Consider the following 22835-nt stretch of genomic DNA (forward strand, 5'->3'; position numbering starts at 1 on the left):
AAGTTAAGCTCTTACTTGTATCACTTTTCCTTCACCAAGGAGCTGAAGCTGACACAAAAGTGCAGAATTGTGTCCTATGGAGGATACCTTCCAGGTCATGGTGGCATTTGTAGCACTGACATTTTTAGGGAATAAGTTATAGGGAGCCATGGGATGAACTGCCAAAATAAATTAAAAAATTAAAAATAAACTCAAGTATAGATCCAAAAAGACTTTGGTAAATAGGCACTTCATTTTTTCATTGTTTTACCCAATATGTACTTTTGCTTATTGTTGAGAAAATGACAAATAAAACCAGACTTGCAGCTAAGATAGAGTAAGCCAACTACAGCCTTTCTTTCTCATTGATTATATTAGAAACTCGGAAAAAAATATAAAAAGAAACTGAGGACTCTTACAATTAAACAAAAGCAGGGAAGAACATAGAGGGGAGTCGAAACTTGGAGAAGTGGCCCATCAAAGAGAATATAACAGAATCCCGAGTCTAACCAAAGTAACTTTAACAATGGCAAGAATACAATCCAAAATCATTTGACATACAAAACAAAACCAAAAAACAGAAAATGCCACCAATTTCAAAGGGAAAAGTCAGTCAACAGATACCAACGCATGTATCAAGATGACTCCCTTGAAGCTACAACGATTAGATAAAGACTTTAAGACAGATCCACGAGGTAAAAGTAAATGCACCTGAAATGAATAGAAGGAAAACACTTCTCAGTGGACAAAAAAACGGTTTTAAAGAAAGAATTAAATGGAAATTTTAGAACTGAAAAATATCATTGAATATCTGAAATAAAAACACCTTCCATCTTACCCCCTTCCAGAGCTGCTGTGTAACCTGGCCATTGCCCACCACTCCAATCTCCTTTCTCTCACAGGAGACACACAGGACGTTCTTTCTGTCCCTGAAACACCCAGAGCCTGCTCCCATCCCGAGACCTTTTCTAATCCATTCCGTTTGCTCCCAATGCCCTAGAGGTCTCCTGCCTCCCCACCCTTCAGCGCCCTCTTCCCAGCTGAAGCAGCATCCCAGGCATTCTCTACCCTCCTACCTCAATTTATCTTCTTCACAGGACTTAGCAATGCTTGGAGTGGCGCTATTAACTTGTTTATATATTTACTGCGTGTCTCCACACCCCCCTCTCCACCCTCTCCCCCAGCACACACTAGCACATATACTCATTAGGGGCAATTACTCAATCCTGTTCACAGCTGGATCCAAAGTGCCTGCTGGATTGGCATCCCCCTGTAGTTAGCTGACTGACTGAAGTGATAATTGAATTGAAATCTAAATGATGTGTAGAATTAAGAACGTAAAAGAAGGACAAGCATTCCAGAATAAATGAACAGCATGATTAAAGATTCTGCATTTCATAAAAGAGGAGGGGGTATAATCAAAACACAGACAGAGACACGCAGCTTCAGAGATGTGCAGATCAGAACCATCACAAAATACCACTTTCCATTCATTCAACTGGCAAAAATGAAAAGGACGACAACACCAATCTGGAGAGAATACACTGCTACAACCACTTTGGAAATGGATTTGGCATTATCTTACAAGTTGAACATTTACATTTTCTGAGTCCTCATCAATTCTACTCTTAGGTATAGGTATATGCTCAAAACAAAACAAAATTATAGGTGTTTACTGGATATATATATATATCAAAATGCTGTTATTAACACTGTATCCAAGAGCATAAACCTTGAGACAATCTGAAAACCCATAAAAGGAGATGTATGAATGAAATACTGTATATTTACACAATGAAATACTTTATAGCAGTGAAAATAAATGGACTACAACACCCCTGGATAATATGAGTAAGTGTTAGCAATTTAGTACTATATAAAAACAATTACTAGGATTATTACATATAGCTTAATGTCTCTGGTATGCATTAAAACAAAATAAAAACAGGATTTCATAAGAAATGATAATATATCCACAAGCACACACAAAATAAATGTGTCATTTCCGCAGTGAAAGGAGCGGAACGGGGGCTGTGGGACGGGAGATGACGTAAGTCATTGTTAGATTTCTAGTCTGAACTGGAGGTAAGCTCCTTGGCATTCATTACGTTATCAACACAAACAAATAATGGGGACCACGGGCCATGCATGCACCCATGAGGAGAAGCGTGGCGTGAACAGTAGTTACAAACTAAGACTTTCGCTTAGGCTGTGAACTAGGCAGAAATCTCCAGCACATTGACTTGATCACACAGTGTGTCAAACAAAGCTATGCCAGTGACCACAGCGAGCTACACTCAAGTCTCACCTCCATGGATCAGGTTAAAAAGAATACTGACACTTCTTTTTCTAAAGTAGTTTTCAGCCACGAGTGTAAAGTTATACACTTCTTGTGAGTCTTGAGTTACTTGCCAATCACACCGGTTTCTGTGTTTACAAAGTGTCTTTTTCCCGGAAAATCTTAAAAAAAACACACACACACACAACAATTTCAGGGTTTACACTTTTGTCAACACAGATGTGTGTCCCTGAATCCCTTGGGGGACACGTTCAGTGGCTTTCAAACTATGTTCCACACAACAGCATCGATCCATCACCAGCAAATACTGATGATGAAAACACTGTTTCAAAAAACTTGATTTATGTGCTTAAATACGTAAGGATGAATTGCTGACTTCCCCTCAGGGGTTGTGGAAACTTTCCTTAGTTTACTACTTTGGGTACTCTTAAAAGAAATTTGGTAGATCCAGATCACCAGATGGAGTTATTTCACATCAAGATTCACAACTAATGGTCTTATTATTTTTATGCTCCATTTTCCCTTCACCAAACTTGGATAGAAAGTATCATATACCTGTGACCCCTTAAGGATTTCTTCCTGACCCTGGCAAGGTTGTCTGAAAATACTTGTTGAAAATTTTTGATATGTTATCACGAGCACCTCAAACAAGGGAGAATCTGTCACTAACGTAACCAGAGCTCACTTACGATTCAAATAGAGTGTAAGAAGGCAGTTGAATCAAGCCAGTGTCACTCCCGGGATCCCAGGTACAGGTCACAGTCTTCAGGTCCCGGGTTTCACAAGAAAAGTCCTTGGGCTCTTCAAGCACTTCTGTCCATACAAAGAAAAGGCAGATGAAACGCTGAGCAGAAGCCCGTTGTTCAAACACAAATGAAATGGAAAGCTCTCTTTGGGATCTGAGGCCACAGAGTTGCTCTGAACAGTGAAAAGTTTACTTCAACAGAGGCCAGCGCATCAGCAGCTGCAGAAAGTCACATTCGGGTACCTCACCTTGGCCCCTTCTCCTTCCTTCCCTGGTGCTTTGCTGGGATGTCACCAGGGACAGCGGGAGTGGCTGTATGAGGTCTGCACTGGTAGCCCCAGAGCTGGCCAGTGAGCATGCAGCAGTCTGGCGACATGCAGACAAAATGGGCCAAGTGATGAGTGAATGGAGTCAGTGTTGCCTGGTGTTTCGTGTTGGATGCTGCAGCTTCGAGCGCCTGGGCTGTGCTTGGGAGGCCAGGAAGCCAGATCTGGGGAACCTGCTAACTTCAGCAGCTCAAGGCTGAGAGTTCTAAGGAACGTACATGCGGCATCTCCAAGTCCCCGAGGCACCGCTGTTCTCAGAGGACACACAAGGAGTATGGGTGAGCAAGCGTCCAGGAGACTGGAGATGGCCTGTGGGAGGGAATGCAGGGAGGGAGGGGATGCACGTGCTGCCCCGCTGTGAGGGGGAGGGTGGAGGCTGCAAGACAACACAGGAGGCCACAGCAGGTCGGGGAGGGGGAACATACACAGATCGACAAGAGAAGTACAAGCTGCCTGCTCTCCCCTTCACCACCCAGTTAAGGGCAGTAAAGGCCTCATCTGCTGAAGTCCTGTGCGGCTATTGATCATACAGCCCTGCCCGTGTTCCTGTGATCCTCACAACCACCATTACTAGACTAGCTCACAGAGGGGGAAACTTGGCCAAGATGGAGCACCCAGCCACGGGAAGAAGAGTCAAACCCAGGTCTTCCGACCACGACCTTGGCTGCCTCTCTAGGGCCATCCAGCCTGCAGCCTCTCTCCTCCCCGCCCCGCCCTGCCATCCTGTGGTCATTCCAGCATGGCTCACACAAAACAGGATATTTTCTCAGTGGTCCAGGTCATGACCTGAACTTTCTCCTTTTTATCACTCGATTTCCTAGGAATAAAATTTCAGTAAGCTCAAGAAAGCAACAGGAAATCCGACAAGTATGGCTTCAGAATATCTTTGACAGAGACTCTCCTAGAAGGCTTGGAAAACAAAAGTCAACTGAGGCCACAAGTAGAAATCTTTCTTCTGGGAAAGAAGATTTGATCTCTTCCACGGGAAATGGGAAGAGGGGGGTCACAGAGAATGGGTCCACTCACTTGAGACAAAAAGAACGACGCCCTCTGGAACACCTTGGCCCTTACAATAGAAATTGGTCCCAGTTTTCCTATGGAAAGAAACGTTCTTCAGCTCGAATGCCCATACATTTTGATCAAGTTGTTTTCCATATGTCAGTTCATCTTCCAAATAACAGGATATGTTATCTTGATGGTTCCTAGAAATGTAACAAATGGTGACATCGGAGCCCTCTTCCACCAGCTTATCTTTAGGGAAAACGTACAATGGATGATCTCCAAGTGAATTCTGGGCTGCAAGATAAAAGAAGACAGCTCAGTGAGGCTTGGGCTCAAATTCAAACCATCCCCTTCTGTCTCACTCTCAACAGATAACCTTAGCTTTTTCTACCTCCTGGAGAAAATAAGAACCTAAAAATCTATAAACTTTGTTGTGTGCAAGAAAGTGCTGTGTACCATCACTCTTATCGTTATGGGAACATCACTGCTCCGGCTTCCACTGCTGAGACAGCACAGTGATTGTCGCCCTGTGGTCCTGTGAATGACCCTATTATTGCCGGTGATGGGCTGGTTTCCAGGACAGCAGTAGCTGCTCTCTACTGATGCTAGCCATGTAGGAGGTCCCATGTTCAGTGCTTATGTAGTTTCTCTCTTGTCATCCTTATCACCTTACAGCAATGGGACAGGCAGGACTGACCTCAAGTTCACTCACCCTGCAAGTGGCAAAGCCACATTCACACCCACCACCTTCTTCCCAGCTCCCAAGCCACGTGTCCCTCATAAGCTCTAAATCGTCCTGAAAATCACTCATCTTCCAGCTTCTCAGATGCCAGTCACCCAAGTATCTCCTTTCACTTCTGTCTTCTTTCTGTATATCCCACTCATCATCCTCCATGCCTGCATCCTTCCTCCTCTCCACGCATTCCTCCACTCCCCAAGGAGCTGCCTCTGTCTATCACTAAGCTGTCATCACCCCCTGATCACCTCATGCCCTTCAGTTTGGCTTCTGGCCCACCAGAGCTCTAAAACTGCCATCACTGAGGTCACCCAAGTGACCTACGCCTGAGGGGTAGGATTTTAAGGTCCCCAGGTGATTCTGTGTGCAACTAGTTGACAGCCAGTGCTTTGGGGATTAGGAATAATCAGCCTTAAAAGAAATCAAAGAAGACGAGCAGATGAAAAGATACACCCTGTTCTGAGATGGGAAGAATCAATATTGTCAAAATGACCACACTACCCAAGGCACTCTATAGATCCAATTCAATCCCTATCAAATTACCAATGGCATCTTTCACAGAATTAGAACAAAAAAATTTGTGTGGAAACACAAAAGACCCTGAGTAGCCAGAGCAGTCTTAAGACAGAAAAGAGGAGCTGGAGGAAACAGGCTCCCTGCCTTCAGATTATACTACAAAGCCATAGTAATTAGCACAGTATGTCACTGGCACAAAACCAGAAACACAGATCAATGGAACAGGATAAAAAGCCCAGCAATAAACCCACTCACCTGTGGTCAATTAATCTATGACAAAGGAGGCAAGAAAATACAGTAGAGAAAAAACAGTCTCTTCAATAAGCAGTACTGAGAAAACTGGACAGCTACATGTAAAACAATGAAATTAGAACACTCTCTAACACCATTCATACTGTTTTCATACTGTTCATGGGGTTCTCAAGGCAAGAATACTGAAGTGGTTTGCCATTCCCTTCTCCAGTGGATCACATTTTGTTAGAACTCTCCACCATGACCCATCCATTGTGGATGGCCTTACATGGCCTGGCTCATAGTTTCACTGAGTTAGACAAGGCTTTGGTCCATGTGATCAGATTGGTTAGTTTTCTGTGATTGTGGTTTTCAATCTGTCTGTACTCTGATGGAGAAGGATAAGAGGCTTATGGAAGCTTCCTGATGGGAGAGACTGACCGAGGGGGAAACTTGTTCTGATGGGTGGGGCCATGCTCTGTAAATCTTTAATACAATTTTCTATTGAAGGGCAGGGCTGTGTTCCATCCCTGTTACTTGACCTGAGGTCAGACTATGGTGGAGGTAGTGAAGATAATGGTGACCTCCTTCAAAAGGTCCCACGCAGGCACTGCTACAGAAGCCTGCAGCAGGCCACTGCTGACCCACGCCTCCGCCAGAGACTCCTGGACACTCACGGGCAAGTCTGGGTCAGTCTCTTGTGGGGTCACTGCGCCTTTCTCCTGGGTCCTAGTGCGTACAAGTTTCTGACTGTGCCTGTTTCCCCAGTCCCCAGAACAGTATGAAAAGACAACAAGAACACTGAAAGATGAACTCCCTGGGTCGGTAGGTGCCCAGGATGCTACTGGAGAAGAGTGGAGAACTAACTCCAGAAAGAATGAAGGGATGGAGCCAAAGCAAAAACGACACCCAGTTGTGGATGGGACTGGTGATGGAAGTAGAGTCTGATGCTGTAAAGAGCAATATTGCATAGAACCTGGAATGTTAGGTCCAAGGATCAAGGCAATTTGGAAGTGGTCAAACAGGAGATGGCAAGAGTGAACACTGAGATTTTAGGAATCAGCAAACTAAAATGGACTGGAATGGGTGAATTTAACTCAGATGACCATTATATCTACTACTGTGGGCAGGAATTCCTTAGAAGAAATGGAGTAGCCATCACAGTCAACAAAAGAGTCTACAATGCAGTACTTGGATGCAATCTCAAAAATGACAGAATGATCTCTGTTCATTTCCAACACAAACCATTCAATATCACAGTAATCCAAGTCTATGCCCAGACCAAAAATGCTGAAGAAGCTGAAGTTGAACAGTTCTATGGAGACCTACAAGACCTTCTAGAATACCCCCCAAAAAAGATGTCCTTTTCATTACAGGGGCCTGGAATGCAAAAGTAAGCAGTCAACAGATACCTGGAGTAATGGGCAAATTTGGCCTTGGAGTACAGAATGAAGCAGGGCAAAGGCTAACAGAGTTTTGCCAAGAGAACACACTGGTCATAGAAAACACCCTCTTCAAACAACACAAGAGAAGACTTTACACGTGGACATCACCAGATGGTCATTACTGAGATCAGACTGATTATATTTTTTGCAGTCAAAGATGGAAAAGCTCTACACAGCCAGCAAAAATAAGACTGGGAGCTGACTGTGGCTCAGATCATGAACTCCTTATTGCCAAATTCACACTTAAATTGAAGAAAGTAGGGAAAACTACTAGCCCATTCAGGTATGACCTATATCAAATCCCTTATGACTATACAGTGGAAATGACAAATAGATTCTAGGGGCTAGATCTGAAAACCAGAGGGCCTGAAGAACTATGGGCGGAGGTTCAGGATACCGTACAGGAAGCAGTGATCAAGACCATCCCCAAGAAAAAGAAATGCAAAAGGGAAAAATGGTTGTCTAAGGAGGACTTACAAATAGTTGAGAAAAGAAGAGAAGTGAAAGGCAAAGGAGAAAAGGAAAGCTATATCCATTTGAATGCAGAGTTCCAAAGAATAGCAAGGAGAGATAAGAAAGACTTCCTAAGTGAACAATGCAAAGAAATAGAGGAAAACAACATAATGGGAAAGACTAGAGATCTCTTCAAGAAAATTAGAAACACCAATAGAAATTTTCATGCAAAGATGGGCACAATAAAGGACAGAAATGGTATGAACCTAAGAGAAGCAGAAGATATTAAGAAGAGGTGGCAAGAATACACAGAAGAACTATACAAAAAAGATTTTCATGACCCAGATGATCACGATGGTGTGATCACTCACCTAGAGCCAGACATCCTGGAATGTGAAGTCAAGTGGGCCTTAGGAAGCATCACCATGAACAAAGCTAGTGGAGGTGATGGAATTCCAGTTGAGCTATTTCAAATCCTAAAAGATGATGCTGTGAAAGTGCTGCACTCAATATGTTAGCAAATTTGGAAAACTCAGCAGTGGCCACGGGACTGGAAAAGGTCAGTTTTCATTCCAATCCCAAAGAAAGGCAATGCCAAAGAATGCTCAAACTACTGCACAATTGCACTCATCTCACACACTAGTAATGTAATGGTCAAAATTCTCCAAGCCAGGCTTCAACAGTACGTGAACCATGAATTTCCAGATGTTCAAGCTGGATTTAGAAAAGGCAGAGGAACCAGAGATCAAACTACCAACATTTGTTGGATCACTGAAACAGCAAGAGTTCTAGAAAAACATCTGCTTTATTAACTACCCCAAAACCTTTGACTGTTTGGATCACAATCAACTGTGGAAAATTCTGAAAGAGATGGGAATACCAGACCACCTGACCTGCCTCTTGAGAAATCTGTATGCAGGTCAGAAAGCAACAGTTAGAACTGGACATGGAACAACGGACTGGTTCCAAATCAGGAAAGGAACACATCAAGGCTGTATATTGTCACCCTGCTTATTTAACTTCTATGCAGAGTACATCAGAAGAAATGCTGGGCTGGATATAGCAAAAGCTGGAATCAATATTGCTGGAGAAATATCAATAACCTCAGATATGCAGATGACACCACACTTAAGGCAGAAAGTGAAGAAGAACTAAAGAGCCTCTTGATGAAAGTGAAAGAGGAGAGTGAAAAAATTGGCTTAAAACTCAACATTCAGAAAACAAGGATCGTGGCATCTGGTCCCATCACTTCATGGGAAATAGAAGGGGAAACAGTGGAAACAGTGAGAGACTTTATTTCTTGGGGCTCCTAAATCACTGCAGATGGTGACTGCATGCATGAAATTAAAGATGCTTGCTCCTTGGAAGGAAAGTTATGACCAACCTAGATAGTGTGTTAAAAAGAAGAGACATTACTTTGCCAACAAAGGTCCATCTAGTTAAAGCTATGGTTTTTCCAGTAGTCATGTATGGATCTGAGAGTTGGACTATAAAGAAAGGTGAGCACCAAAGTATTGATGCTTTTGAACTGTGGTGTTGGAGAAGACTCTTGAGAGTCTTGGACAGCAAGGAGATCTAAGCAGTCTATCCTAAAGGAAATCAGTCCTGAATATTCATTGGAAGGACTGATCCTGAAGTTGAAACTCCAGTACTTTGGTCACCTGATGCAGAGAGCTGACTCATTTGAAAAGACCCTGATGCTGGGAAAGATTGAAGGCAGGAGGAGAAGGGGACAACAGAGGATGAGATGGTTGGGTGGCATCACTGACTCAATGGACATCAGTTTGCATAAACTCTGGGAGGTGGTGATGGACAGGGAGGCCTTGCGTGCTGCAGTCCATGGGGTCACAAAGCGTTGGACATGACTGAGCTACTGAACTAACACCATACACACAAATAAACTCAAGATGGATTAACGACCTAAGTGAAGACCAGACACTCTAAAATTCCTAGAGGAAAACACTGGCAAGACACAGTTTGACATAAATCACAGCAATATCTTTCTGGATCAGCCTCCTAGAGTCATGGAAGTAAAAATAAACAAATGGACTCAATTAAACTTAAAAGCTTTTACACAGCAAAGAACACCATAAACAAAAGAAAAAGGCAACCTACAGAACAGGAGAAAATATTTGCAAATGATGAAACCATCAAGAGATTAATTTCCAAAATACACAAATAGTTCATATGGCTCAATATGAAAAAACAAATAAGACAATCAAAAATGGACAGAAGAACTAAATAGACATTTCTCCAAAGAAGACAAACAGACGGCAAAAAAGCACATGAAAAGATGCTCAACATCACCAATAATTAGAAAAATGCAAATCAATACTACAATGCAAAAGAAAAAAAACTACAGTGAGGTATCACCTCACACCAGTCAGAATGGCCATCATCAAAAAGTTACAAATAATAAACGCTGAGAGGGTGTGGAGAAATAGGAGCCCTCCAACACTGTGGTGTGGCCACTATAGAGAACTACATGGAGATTCCTTAAAAAACTAAAAACAGAGCTACTATATGATCCTGCAATCCCACTGCTGGGCATATACCTAGAGAAATCCACAATTTGAAAGGATCCCTGTAGGCCTATTTACAAATACCAAGGCATGGAACCAACCTAAATATCCATCAACAGAGAGATGGATAAAGAAAATGTGGTGTGTGTATATATATATATAATTTTACTCCGCCATAAAAAAGAATGAAGTAATGCCCTCTGCACAACATGGATGGACCTAGAGAGTATCACTGGAGAAGGAAATGGCAACCCACTCCAGTATCCTTGCCTGGAGAATCCCATGGACAGGGGAGCCTGGTGGGCTGCTGTTCATGAGGTCGGACATGACTGAAGCGACTTAGCAGCAGCAGCAGCAGAGAGTATCACACTAAGTGCAGAAAGCCAGACAAAGACAAATAACATATGATATCACTTATATGTGACTCTAAAAGAAAAAATGACACAAATGAACATATTTCCAAAACAGAGACTCACAGACACAGCAAACAAAACAAAACAACAACACATGGATACCAAAGGAGAGAGAAGAGAACAGGGAGTGGATAAATTAGGAGTTTCACGTTAACATATAAACATTACTGTGTATAAACCAGATAATCAACAAAGGCCTAGTATACACAGGGAACAGCCTATAAGGGAAAAGAATCTGATAAAAATACATATAAATGTATAACGGAATCACTGTGCTATTCACCTGAAATGTACATATTATAAATCAAGTATAATTTAATAAAAATTTTACAGGCATAATCAGCTTTTCTATCAATTTTGGGGTCAGTGTGGAGGTTACAATTTTGAGAAACCTCATCTATTGTACCAAAGTTTCTGATAATCTTGTTCTTTCTTTTTCTGTTACTATCTTTTTAATCTCTTTCTTTTTTTGTTTTTCTCTAAGTGTGCCTCTCAGCAATAGGATGTGATGGTTAAGAGCATGGCCTATGGAGCTAGATTTTCCAGGTTAGAATTCTGGCTCCACCACTTAGTGGCCGGCTGACCTTAATTTTTTCTTTTTTTTAGAAAGCTATTTGGGCCTCCACTTCCTCATCTGTGAAAAAGGGATGAGAATTATATGTATTTCCTAGGGGAGATGTGACAACTAAATACATATAGTGTTGAAAGCAGCAACTAGGAAGCAGATTTTATTCTATTAGTACTAAACTAATCACTGGGTCTCTTGTGGGTTAAAGTGTTATCGGTCTGAGTTAAACTTGCATAAATACTTAGCTAAGGAATGGTTCTCTTGGTAGGAATTTCAGATAACCTATCAAGGTATATAGTTGAGAGCATCAGATACCATTGCTTTACAGCTAACCTATAGCTTAGTTGAAGCATACGAAATTGTGAAGAATGCTAAATTTTAATTACAACAAAATAACCAAAATTAAGAGATATTTAAAACACAATTACCCATGAATTCATTACTCAAATGAAGAATTACTTCCAGTTTTCCATATTTCCCTCCCTTGTGTCTACATTAGGGGTTGGCAAGCTATGGCCCGTGGGCCAATTCCAGCCACCATCTGCTTTTTGTAATAAAGTTTTATTGGAACACAACCATTCATTTACACACTGCCTATGACAGCTCCCATGCTACAAGGGTGGAACTGAATAGCCCCGATAGAGAATGTAGGGTTGTAAAACCTAAAATATTTCCTATCTTGTCCTTGTTGGAAAAAGCTTCCCAAATTCTGCTCTAGTTATATACACATTTTGTGTTGCTCTAATAAAAATAAATGTACAATTTATATTTTGCTTTGTTCACTTAGCATTCTATAATGTACATACTTCACACGTATCGAAAATGAATCCTACATTGTCTGAATTTGCATAATTATTTCAATGAATAAATTCAGAGGGAAAATCCTCAGACATCTCTCTGTCTTCCAGTGGCAAGTTTCACATTCATGCTTTTTGGGTCCAATGCGTATGTGCTCAGTCATGTCCGACTCTTTGTGGACCCCATGGACTGTAGCCTGCCAGGTTCCTCTGTCCATGGAATTTTCCAGGCAAGAATATTAAAATCCTGAGACCTCTATCTCCCAGTGGCAATCTCACATTCATGATTTTTAGATCCAGTAATGCTGGTGTCTACCTGGAGTTCCTCAATAAGGACTTCTACCATTTGACTACTGATCCCCAAGAAATATTAGATAGGAAACCCCCTCACTCTTTTATAGCCTCACTTCTTACCATCTGCTTTCTCCCATGAACTCCAGTTACTCCAGAACCTGGGTGCAGGAATCCTGGCATCGTCCACCATAGTCCTCATTCTTACAAAGTGTATGGCACATTCCAAAGGGAGCTCAGATTCCCAGCTCCAGTGCAGGACTTGGTTCCGCTTCACAGTGGTGCTGTAGTTCCCCTAGAAATAAAGAGAAAAACTTGGAAGCGTATAGCCATGCAGTCCTGAAAAATGGCTTGGCTGGACTTATCCTAAAGCACACACCTAAGAGTCTACTATAACTCCAGGATATGGACAAGCTCAGTCTGTTTCCAGTCAGCCAGCTCCTGTGCTCTGATGGTACAGCAGGGAACAGCAAGGAATAGCCTCCTGCCTATTGAAAACTTGGCTCCCAATCTCTTTGGGCCTCTAGTTCCAGGGGGATCACATGAACTAACTGAGAGAGAGAGAATAGACGCTACTTGAGTCTTAGGGGAAAAGATCAGAGAAAGGTGTACGCAGTTCTGGTCACGAGAGCATGCTGAGAAAATTCTTGCAAACTAGAGAATTAATTGAGGCACCTTTTTAAAAATAAGCAAGATTGATAAGAATTTTCTAATATTCATCAGATCAAACCTCAGTAGAGCTGGCAGTCCTTCATGGTTCCCAGGACTTCCACTGTCGCCCAGAAGTTAATAGATCACTTGCCATGATCCCCTTGGTTTTTGTCTTGTCTTTTCAGATGTGGGGGGCCACATGGACCATGCTGCCTTCCTTGAGCTCCAACCTTCACAATCTTCAGTACCCAGAGATGTCAACCACATAGCCAGAACTTACATTGTGCTCTTGGGAAGCTTGTCCAGGTTGAAATGTAATTTGCTTTTCCTGCATAGATTTTAGTCTTCATCTTTCTAAAACACTGGTGTTTTCATTCTTAAATTCAATAAACTTCAATGGCTCCTTTTACACTTTACCCTGTCATCCAAGGTCATTTGCTGTCTGACTCCAACCTGCTTCTCCCTTGCAGGACTCTTCTCTCAAGAACCAATGGTTTGCCCCCACACTGCTGGACCAGCTTTGTGCCTTTATATCTCAGTGCTTCCTCATGTCGTGTTCCCACCCCCATCCCCCCGCTCTGAACTGGGACTTGGTCTCAACCTTCAAGCCCGTTATACCCATCTCCATGAAGCTTTTCTTACTCGTCCCTCTGCTTTCTTCCCACCCCCACCTCTCCCCAAGCTCCCCTGCATGTGACGGTTGTGTTCAGTCACTAAGTTGAGTCCAATTCTTTGTGGCCCCATGGACTGCAGCAAGCCAGCCTTCCCTGTCCTTCACTATCTCCCGGAGTTTGCTCAAATTCATGTCCATTGTGTCGGTAAGGCCATCCAACCATCTCATCCTCTGTTGCCCACTTCTCTTCCTGCCTTCAGTCTTTCTCAGCATCAGGGTCTCTTCCAATAAGTCGGCTCTTCGCATCAGGTGGCCAAAGTATTAGAGTTTCAGCTTCAGCATCAGTCCTTCCACTGATTATTCAGGGTTGATCTTCTTTAGGATTGACAGGTTTGATCTCTTTGAGAGTCCAAAGGACTCTCAAAAGAGTCTTCTCCAGCACCACAATTCAAAAGCATCAATTCTTTGGCACTCAGCCTTCTCTATGGTCCAACTCTCACATACATACATGACTACTGGAAAAATCATAGCTTTGACTATACAGACCTTTGTTGGTAAAGTGATGTCTCACCTTCTTTATTTCTTTTAAACTTTTTATGTTGTATTCGAGTACAGTTAATTAACAATATTGTGGTAGTTTCAGCTGAATAGTGAAGGGACTCAGGTATACATATGCATGTATCCATTCTCCCCCAAACCCTCCCTCCCATACTTCCTTATCTCTTGTAACAGTTTTTAAAGTCTATTTGTCTCACATGATTATTGCTACTCCTACTTTCTTTTGATTCTCATTTGCATGGAATATCTTTTTTCCATCCCCTGACTTTCAATCTATATGTATCCTTAGGTTGGTGGCATTTCATCAGTGGTCAAGCCCCTGACGTGAATATGGTACCGTAGAAGTAGGGACTGGGCTTTATTCTTCTTCTTGGACCACAGCTCCAAGCACCGATGCGCCTCACTGGGATGCCTGCTTTCTGCCCCCACAGCTGTAAGACAAGGACAACAGATACTTTGCCCTTCCTGGGGAAAACTGAGTTTGCATCCATTTTTTAAGGGCCAATGGCAAGTCCTCCAGTGAAGAGGAGGGGGCAATACATACGTCACATGCCACCTGGAGCGGCCAAACTTGGAGGCCTTCCCTCCACTATGCCTTCCCCTCCCCCAGCTGTCAGCCTTAGATGGTGGCCTTGGCAGAACCAAACACTATTCTGGAAGGAGAACTGCTTAGTCCACCTGAAGGGCATCTAATCATGCATGTCCTTTCCCACTCTAAGCAGAACTCCCATTTGTAAAGTGCTTCCATTGTTTCAGTTTATCGTATTCCTATCCCTATAAAGGGCTTCCCCAGTATCTCAGGGGGTAAAGAATCCACCTGCATTGCAGGAGACCCCAGTTCAATTCCTGGGTCAAGAAGATCCCCTGGTTCAATTTCTGGGTCAAGAAGACCCCCTGGAGCAGGGATAGGCTATCCACTCCAGTATTTTTGGGCTTCCCTGGTAGCTCAGATGGTAGAGAATCTGCCTGCAATGTGGAAGACCTGGGTTCGATTCCTGGGTTGGGAAGATCCCCTGGAGGAGGGCATGGCAACTCATTCTAGTATTCTTGCCTGGAGAATCCCCGTGGACAGAGGAGCCTGGCAGGCTACATCCCTGGGGTCACAAAGAGTCCGACATGACTGAGCGACCGAGGATAGCACAGCACATCCCTATAAAACATTGCTTTTAACAAGTTTTGTGGTCCTGACCCATGCAACTTTTACTATTTAATGTGCACAATCTCAGGCATATTTTCTCCGTTATTTAAAAACTAGTACAAAAAATTGGTCCATCAGTGACCTTGCTATAATACGAACATTATAGCAGTCATGGTGACCTTGCTATAATGTGAACAAGCCACAGGCTGGATTTTGCCTCCTGTATCTCTCAGGAATTCAGCCACTCTCTCCTCTCATTATTATCACCTACTCCAGGCCCCTCCCCTCTGGACCAACCCCACTGCTCAATTCAAACTGGTCACACTTCACCTCCTCCAATCCTCCCAACTTCTCCCCACTGTGGAACCAGAGTGGTTTTAATCAGATCTCATCACTCTGAAGTGGTGATCTCATCACCCCTTCTCACTGTTCCCAGGATAAAAAAACAACACCTGAGCATGATCCGCAGAGTCTCATGTGATCTGGCCCTGTCCTGCCCACCCCACGTGCCCCATGCTTTCAAGCCTGAAAGCTCCCAGCCCCTTTCACTCAGGGCCTCTGCTCACTCCAGCTGGATCTTCCTGGAACATTCTTCTCCATTCTCCATGCTAAATTAGCTTCTAATCTTCTTTCCTACTTTGACTCCAACTGCCCTTCCTCCAAGCTGCTAGAGAAGGTCAGGCCTAATCTCAACCCATAGCCCACTGTCAGCAACCTGCACTCCTCACATCTAGGACACTTTAACTTTGTGATCATCTCCTTAGTTTTGCTCAGCATTGATAGCCCCACGCCTTGAACAAGGCCTGGACCTGAGCCCACAGTCTAAAACTATGTGCTAAATGATTTCATCAGTTCATTAATATGTCACGAGCTCTGTTTTTCCCAGACCCTCTTTGTGTAGATTCTGTCTAACCACAAAGTTGTGCTTTGTGGTCTTTATAGCCATGTTGTGGAGGAGATAAAAGTTTCCTTCAATGCATCAATTCAGTGACTTTTAAAAATGTGATGACTTGTGTTTGGGCTGTTTTCATTCACTGAAGTAGCAAGTTTAATTTGGCCCTGGCAGACATCAGTAAGTCATGAAAAACTGGCATTTACATGATGCCCAAGTGAAGTCACTGATCCATTCCCAAGAAGTGAGCTTATTCCTCCCTGATTCAAGCTCCAGGCCTCCTTCCAAGCTTGACTGGTTACTGTACTCTGCCTTCCCCTGCCATGGACGGAACCATAAAGCACGTGACTAGAAAGGCCAAGGTGGGACTACGTGGTGAGTTCTGAGAGGTCGGCGCCAGCCAGGATCCAGCTCAGCGTCCCTGGACCAGCTGCAAGCACCTGTCAAGACGCTTGTCCTTTGGTTTATTTGTTATTGTTATTTAGTTGCTAAGTCACATCCAACTCTTTGTGACACCATGAACTGCACCATACCAGGCTCCTCTGTCCTTCACTATCTTCCAGAGTTTGCTCAAACTCATGTCCACTGAGTCCCACCCAGTCACCCCCATTTTCCTTCTGCACTCAATCTTTTCCAGCATCAGGTTCTTTTTCAATGAGTCAGCTCTTAGCATCAGGTGGCCAAAGTACTGGAGTTTTAGCTTCAGCACTAGTCCTTCCAGTGAATGCTGCTGCTGCTGCTGCTAAGTCGCTTCAGTCGTGTCCGACTCTGTGCAACCCCATAGATGGCAGCCTACCAGGCTCCACCATCCCTGGGATTCTCCAGGCAAGAACACTAGAGTGGGTTGCCATTTCCTTCTCCTATTTAGGGTTAATTTCCTTCAGGATGGACTGGTTTGATCTCCTTGCTGTCCAAGGGACTCTCAAGAGTCTTCTCCAACACCGCAATTTGAAAGCATCGATTCTTTGGTGCTCAGCCTTTTCTAAGGTCCAGCTCTCACATCCATACATGACTACTGGAGAAACCATAGATTTGACTAGACAGACCTTTGTTGGCAAAGTAATGCAGTCTAGGTTTGTCACAGCTTTTCTTCAAGGAGCAAGTACCTTTAATTTCATGGCTGCAGTCACCATCCACAGTGATTTTGGAGCTCTTTCCCCATCTATTTGCCTTGTTTTATTTATTTATAATACATATTTAATTTAATATAAATTTATAAATTTAACATAAATAAATTATTTATTATTATCCATTGGCTTATTTGGGAACACACTATCGGAGCCATGAGAACAGGAAGCTGCTCCTTCTCAACAAGAGTGAGGTTGCATTTCAGGGACCTGCCCTATGAAGGGAGATTATGGTCCAGATAGAAGCAGTCTCCCTCAGCTGGCTTTCTGAACCTTAAGTGGAGGGGCCCTTAGGTCCTTCCTTGACTGCAGGCCCAAGAGGTTCAGACAACAGCTTCTCATGGCATCATCTGTTCTGGGATGCATGGTAACTGATGACTGGGAAAGACTGTGTGTGGCCATAACCCCCACGTGGAGCCCAGGGCTCCAGTCAGAAGCAGAGCTGCCTGGAGAGGGGCTGTTCCTTCCTCTGGCTATGGAGGGTCCTACACCACCCAAGGCCAGCAGGCAAAGGGAGAGAATTCTGTGTGTGCGTGGTCAGGGGTAGGTCATTGCAGGTTTGCTGTGTGTCCTGGACTATCTTCTCAACTGTGCTGCAAACTATTCAAGTCAAAGCTGATTTTTCTTTACCTGTTCCTGGCATCTGGCATAGGCAGGTGTGATTATCTTTTTCAAATGAATAAGTGACAAAAGAAAAAAGCAGCATCACAAACCTTTCTGTGCCCTAGGGATCAGGCTGGGCTGGATGTTATGCGAACCATGTAATGGACAAGGCAAAACTCTACCCTCAAACACCTCCAGCCGTGGTTGGTTACAAGTAGATTTCAGCAGCAAGAAACCTACTTAGCAAGAAAGAAAAAGGTTTCTCTTTTTACCTTGAAAAGAGAACTAGTACCTGAATCAAAGGTCTAAACAGATGTGAACAACTGTCAGTTTAGGCTTTCCTACCATTATTTTCTTTACTATGGTAACAAAAAGAACCATCTTTTAGAAGAATAAAGAATGGGATCCACCTGGTCTATGGTTAATGTTACTTTCACTAATGGGGTTAAGTGCTAGTCTTCCACAAATTCCTCCAGCCCTCCACTCAAATTTCTTTTCCCTAGGCAATTCTTAGCCTCAACATGACCTCTGCTCAATGCTGTGCTAGGCCCAAATCAACAAGTGTATCCATCAATAATACAAAAAATATGAAAATACAAAAATTATCCCTGTGAAAGGGATAACGGGAGGAAGGGCTGGGGAGGGAATAGCTGTATACAAGCACCGCTGTTATATGCAATCTAGAAAAATGGTACAGATGAACCATTTGCAAAGCAGAAATAGAGACACAGATGGAAAGAACAAACGTATGGACACCAAGGGGGAAAGAGGGGGTGGGATGCATTGGGAGATTGGAATTGACATATATACATTCTACATATAAATACATAGTGAACAAAAACCTGTAGGACAGGGAATTCTACTCAGTGCTCTCTGATGACCCAAATGGGAAGGGAATCCAAAAAACAGAAGACATATGCATATGTATAGCTGGTTCACTCTGCTATACAGCAGAAACGAATACAACATTGTAAAGCAATTATACTACATCTCAATAAATGTTTTTAAAAAAAATTAAAAACCAGGGAATACAATGTAATTGTTTCTCAGATCTGTGTCTCCTGGCCTGTAGTCCTAACAAACTCCAAATAAACTACTGTTTTGGGCCTTACAAAAAAAATAAAAAAAGGAACATCATGGTAGGAAGCTGCCCTTTGAGGGACAGAATTATAGACCTGGTATCAACCTTAAATCAATAGTCAGAACGATATTTAGGCCACTCATTCAGATCTCAAAGGTGATGATGATGGATCATTAAAGTAACTGGAACCTTTAAAGTTAGTGACTTTTATGCTTTACTAAAGGAACTGACCCTTTGGGTCCCTGTATCCATGCCTCCACTGCCTGAGAGAACAGTAGCTGTCCACTAGCAAATAGAGGTCCCCACCAATAAAATATCCATATTTCACTTCCCTCTAGGTAAATTCTGTTTCCCTACAGTGAGAAAATATTTCACTGTCCCTCAACCTCCCATGATAATAAATGATCATGATGTGGGCATAGATTACTAGGGCTCCCTGGACCATAAATGGTCATTGAAGAAAACCACCAAAGTGCCCCAATGCAGCAAATGGGAAAGCATCAAGCAAAACAGACATAACCATGACTTAAACCAGACTAGAGAACATCAATCCCAAATAATTCAAAGGCAAAAAGAGCATGAGTTCAGGATTTTCTTAATTTAATTTGCTATAGAAAAAGGCACATGTGAGGAAACAAAGGACACGGTAAGTTACTCTCCAACAAGGTCCATGGAGGACCTCTTTGCTGGGTAGAAGAGAAAATGCTAAAACGTTTTCTTCCTTGTATTTCAGCACAGTATTAATAAAGAAACTGCCTGAGAGCCACACTGACATGAAAACTGCCGAACTATTACATCTGATTTAGGAAAATCTTTGGTAGGCAGAGAAGGAAGAAGGAAGAGGAATAGGATGGTTGATTGTGGATTTTTGGAACCCAGTCTTCACAAGTATAGACCCCAACAGCTTTCATAGAGAACAGAGAAGAGCTGAGAAAATGATCTATTTTTACAGCACAACCCACCCAACCTACCAAACTAAAATTGTCATGTTAATTTGTCCCAGATCTTCTTAACTAAAAACACAGAACTGTGATTATTTAGAACTGTTCTGAGTTACTAAAATGATTCCAGATTAGGATTTTGGGGAAGATGTCATGAAAGACAAATCATGGTGTTAGAAAAGGATTTTTAAAATACTGAGCCAAGAATAAAAATACTTACCATCCAGATGAAATTGGATGCTTTTAATCTACTAATCTGTATCTGAAAAATCATTTTTAATTCCTGATGATAATCAAGGTTGTGGACAGTCCATTGTAAATGCAAACACTGCTTTGTAGAATTGATGGAAACCTTCAGTGATTCAGGAGTTAACGGTAAAGGTTCAGACAAGACTGAAAGACCAAAACACGATATGAAGTAACATTTAATAGGCGTATGATTGAATAATCACAGATAATTAAACTGTTCAATATCATCATTGTTTAGCTTTGGAAAACATTGCTCACATATACACTCTAGAATTAGACACTGAAAAGCTGGAGGGAATTTAGAAATCACTCAGCAGATGAAGAAATTAAGCCCTAGATGAATGAAATGAGTTGCTCAACGACACACAGCAAATTAATATATTGACAGTTACACAAAAGGATCCTTTATTGAACAATCTAAATAGTTTAGAAATTTATAACAAGGCTGAATAAAAAAAGAGGGCTTTTTGCTATAAATTTCATAGTTCTGGACATCTAAAATGAATATTTTATGAACTATTTCACAGTTTACGAGACTTCCCTGGCAATCTAGTGGTTAAGACTTTGTGTTCCAGTGCAGGGGATGTGAGTTCAACCCCTGGTTGAGGAGCTAAGATCCCATATGCTTTGTGGTAAAAAAAACCCAAACAAATATTTCATACTTTATTAAACAGCTATAAATGAGAACAAGTCCCATCTCTAGAGGCTATTGCGTAAATCTCAATGCACTGAAGTTAAAACACCTCTGGCAAGAATTCACTGGGCTCTTTGGATGAGATTAGACACCTAGTGTGAAATGAAATAATCGTGACAAGGTTTCTTTCTCAAGGAAGGAACCTAGTGGAGAGACACAAGAGACTTCTATGAAATAATGAGTGACTGCAAGTTTAGAGTGTTTAATGGTGGGATAGAGTCTGTCAAAGAGGAGACACTCAAACATGGGACAGATTTGCTGAGGTCAGTGAGCTGGAAAACAGCTCAGAGAGAGGATTTGCCCTGATGGAGTAACTGGGATCACCGCTAATGCTGGGAGAAGAACAAAACATCACTTTTTACATAAGTAGAGGAAATGCCATACAGATTCAAAAAGAATTGTGTATTGTTGAATCAATCGGCTTCACTGGTTGGTTTGAGGCCATCTAAAGTGCACTGGAGAAGGAAATGGCACCCCACTCCAGTACTCTTGTCTGGAAAATCCCATGGACGGAGGAGCCTGGTAGGCTACAGGCCATGGGGTCACAAAGAGTTGGACACGACTGAGTGACTTCACTTAAGTCACTTAACTGAAAGTACACTGGGAATGGTGCAAAGGTATTGAATAGATGAAGAGTGTATTGATAAAATCAACTGGTAGCTGATGGTTCACGGTGGAGCATGGATCTTTTCAGCATTCATTTTTCTGGTTCTTTGGGGATTTCCCCCTAGTGATCTGAGACTCTCTGGCACCTAGTTTAAATGGTAAGAGATTACCTTCTTTTGAGAATAACAATGGCATGAATCTCTAATACTGAAAAAACCTTGCCAAACGGTCCTTCTACATGTGCTGCTTTTCTCACGCTGTGCGCATGTGCTTGCTCAGTCGTATCCAACTCTTTGTGACCTCATGGGCAGTAGCCCTCCAGGTCCTCTGTCTGCGGGATTCTCCCGGCAAGAATACTGGAGTGGGTGGCCATGCCCTCTTCCAGGGGATCTTCCTGACCCAGGGATGGAACCCACATGTCCTGCATTAGCAGGCAGATTCTTTACCCTGAGTCACCTGGGAAGCCTGTATTTTTCTCACAGGGAGGTAAAAGATAACAGCAACAATAAGATCGAGCACATCAAGTTTATCAGGCATGGTGCTAGGTGCTTTGCGTATTTTTTCTCATGAAATGCCCATTGTAAAACTGAGACAGTCATTTTTTATAGATGAGAAAACTCAAGTTCAATAGCTTAAACATGTACACAAAGCGACATGGAACTTAAGAATAGATCTCTTTAATACCAAGCCTTTATCGCACTGCTCCCCAACTGTGAAGGCAGGAACACCTCGCCCAATCAAAGGCCACATGGACTAGAATGTCTGAGAAGTGTGGCTCCCATCATGTCCTGCCAAATTCAGGATACAGATGATAAGGATGGGGCTCTGGGCCTAGCCAGAAAAGTTGATAAGTATTCTTGGTGGATACAAGCAAGAAGTTCTCCATGTTAATGGTCCACGTGATAGATAGCGTCAGGATCTAAGTAAGGTTTTATCCTCAGAATTTAGAAAAAAAAATTTCAGAAAATTCATTCTATGGAAGCAAAGTTAACAAGAAAGGCCATAAAATCCAAGTTATTAGCCATCAACGACTATTTTCCCAGAAAGATACCCATCCTTTGTGAATTTTATAGATCAGATGCTGGGAATGGTTAGGATACCAATTAGAATCTCTGGACTCCCATGACCTTGGATTTGGCATTGGGTCCCTAGATATGAGGCCAAAGCATGAGTCAAAAAAGAAAAAAACAAAACAGACAAATGGAACTTATCAAAATTAAAAACTTCTGTGCATCTAAGGACATTGTCAAAAGGGTGGAAAGAAAAACTAAAAATGGAGAAAATATTTTGCAAATCACTCATCTAATTTCCAAAATTTATAAAGAACTCTGACAACTCAACAGCTAAAAGACAAACAAC

At 42.5% G+C, this 22835-nt stretch overlaps 1 protein-coding gene across 2 annotated transcripts in view; it reads right to left on the bottom strand.

The window, feature by feature from the left end:
* Positions 1 to 22835, bottom strand: part of OSMR (oncostatin M receptor) — a 65860-nt gene that overhangs the window by 19407 nt on the left and 23618 nt on the right. The window contains exons 3-8 of one of the 2 annotated variants that reach the window (XM_052659139.1): positions 20148 to 20320; positions 12447 to 12618; positions 4376 to 4645; positions 2968 to 3091; positions 2288 to 2439; positions 16 to 158 (exon numbers count right to left, since the gene is read on the bottom strand). In XM_052659139.1, the coding sequence (XP_052515099.1) occupies positions 16 to 158; positions 2288 to 2439; positions 2968 to 3091; positions 4376 to 4645; positions 12447 to 12618; positions 20148 to 20320 (1034 nt within the window). The remainder of the gene's footprint in view (positions 1 to 15; positions 159 to 2287; positions 2440 to 2967; positions 3092 to 4375; positions 4646 to 12446; positions 12619 to 20147; positions 20321 to 22835) is intronic. The other variant, XM_052659140.1, reaches the window with a different exon arrangement.

The sequence above is a fragment of the Budorcas taxicolor genome, chromosome 20, assembly GCF_023091745.1.
Source record: "Budorcas taxicolor isolate Tak-1 chromosome 20, Takin1.1, whole genome shotgun sequence".
Classification (NCBI taxonomy): Eukaryota; Metazoa; Chordata; class Mammalia; order Artiodactyla; family Bovidae; genus Budorcas; species Budorcas taxicolor.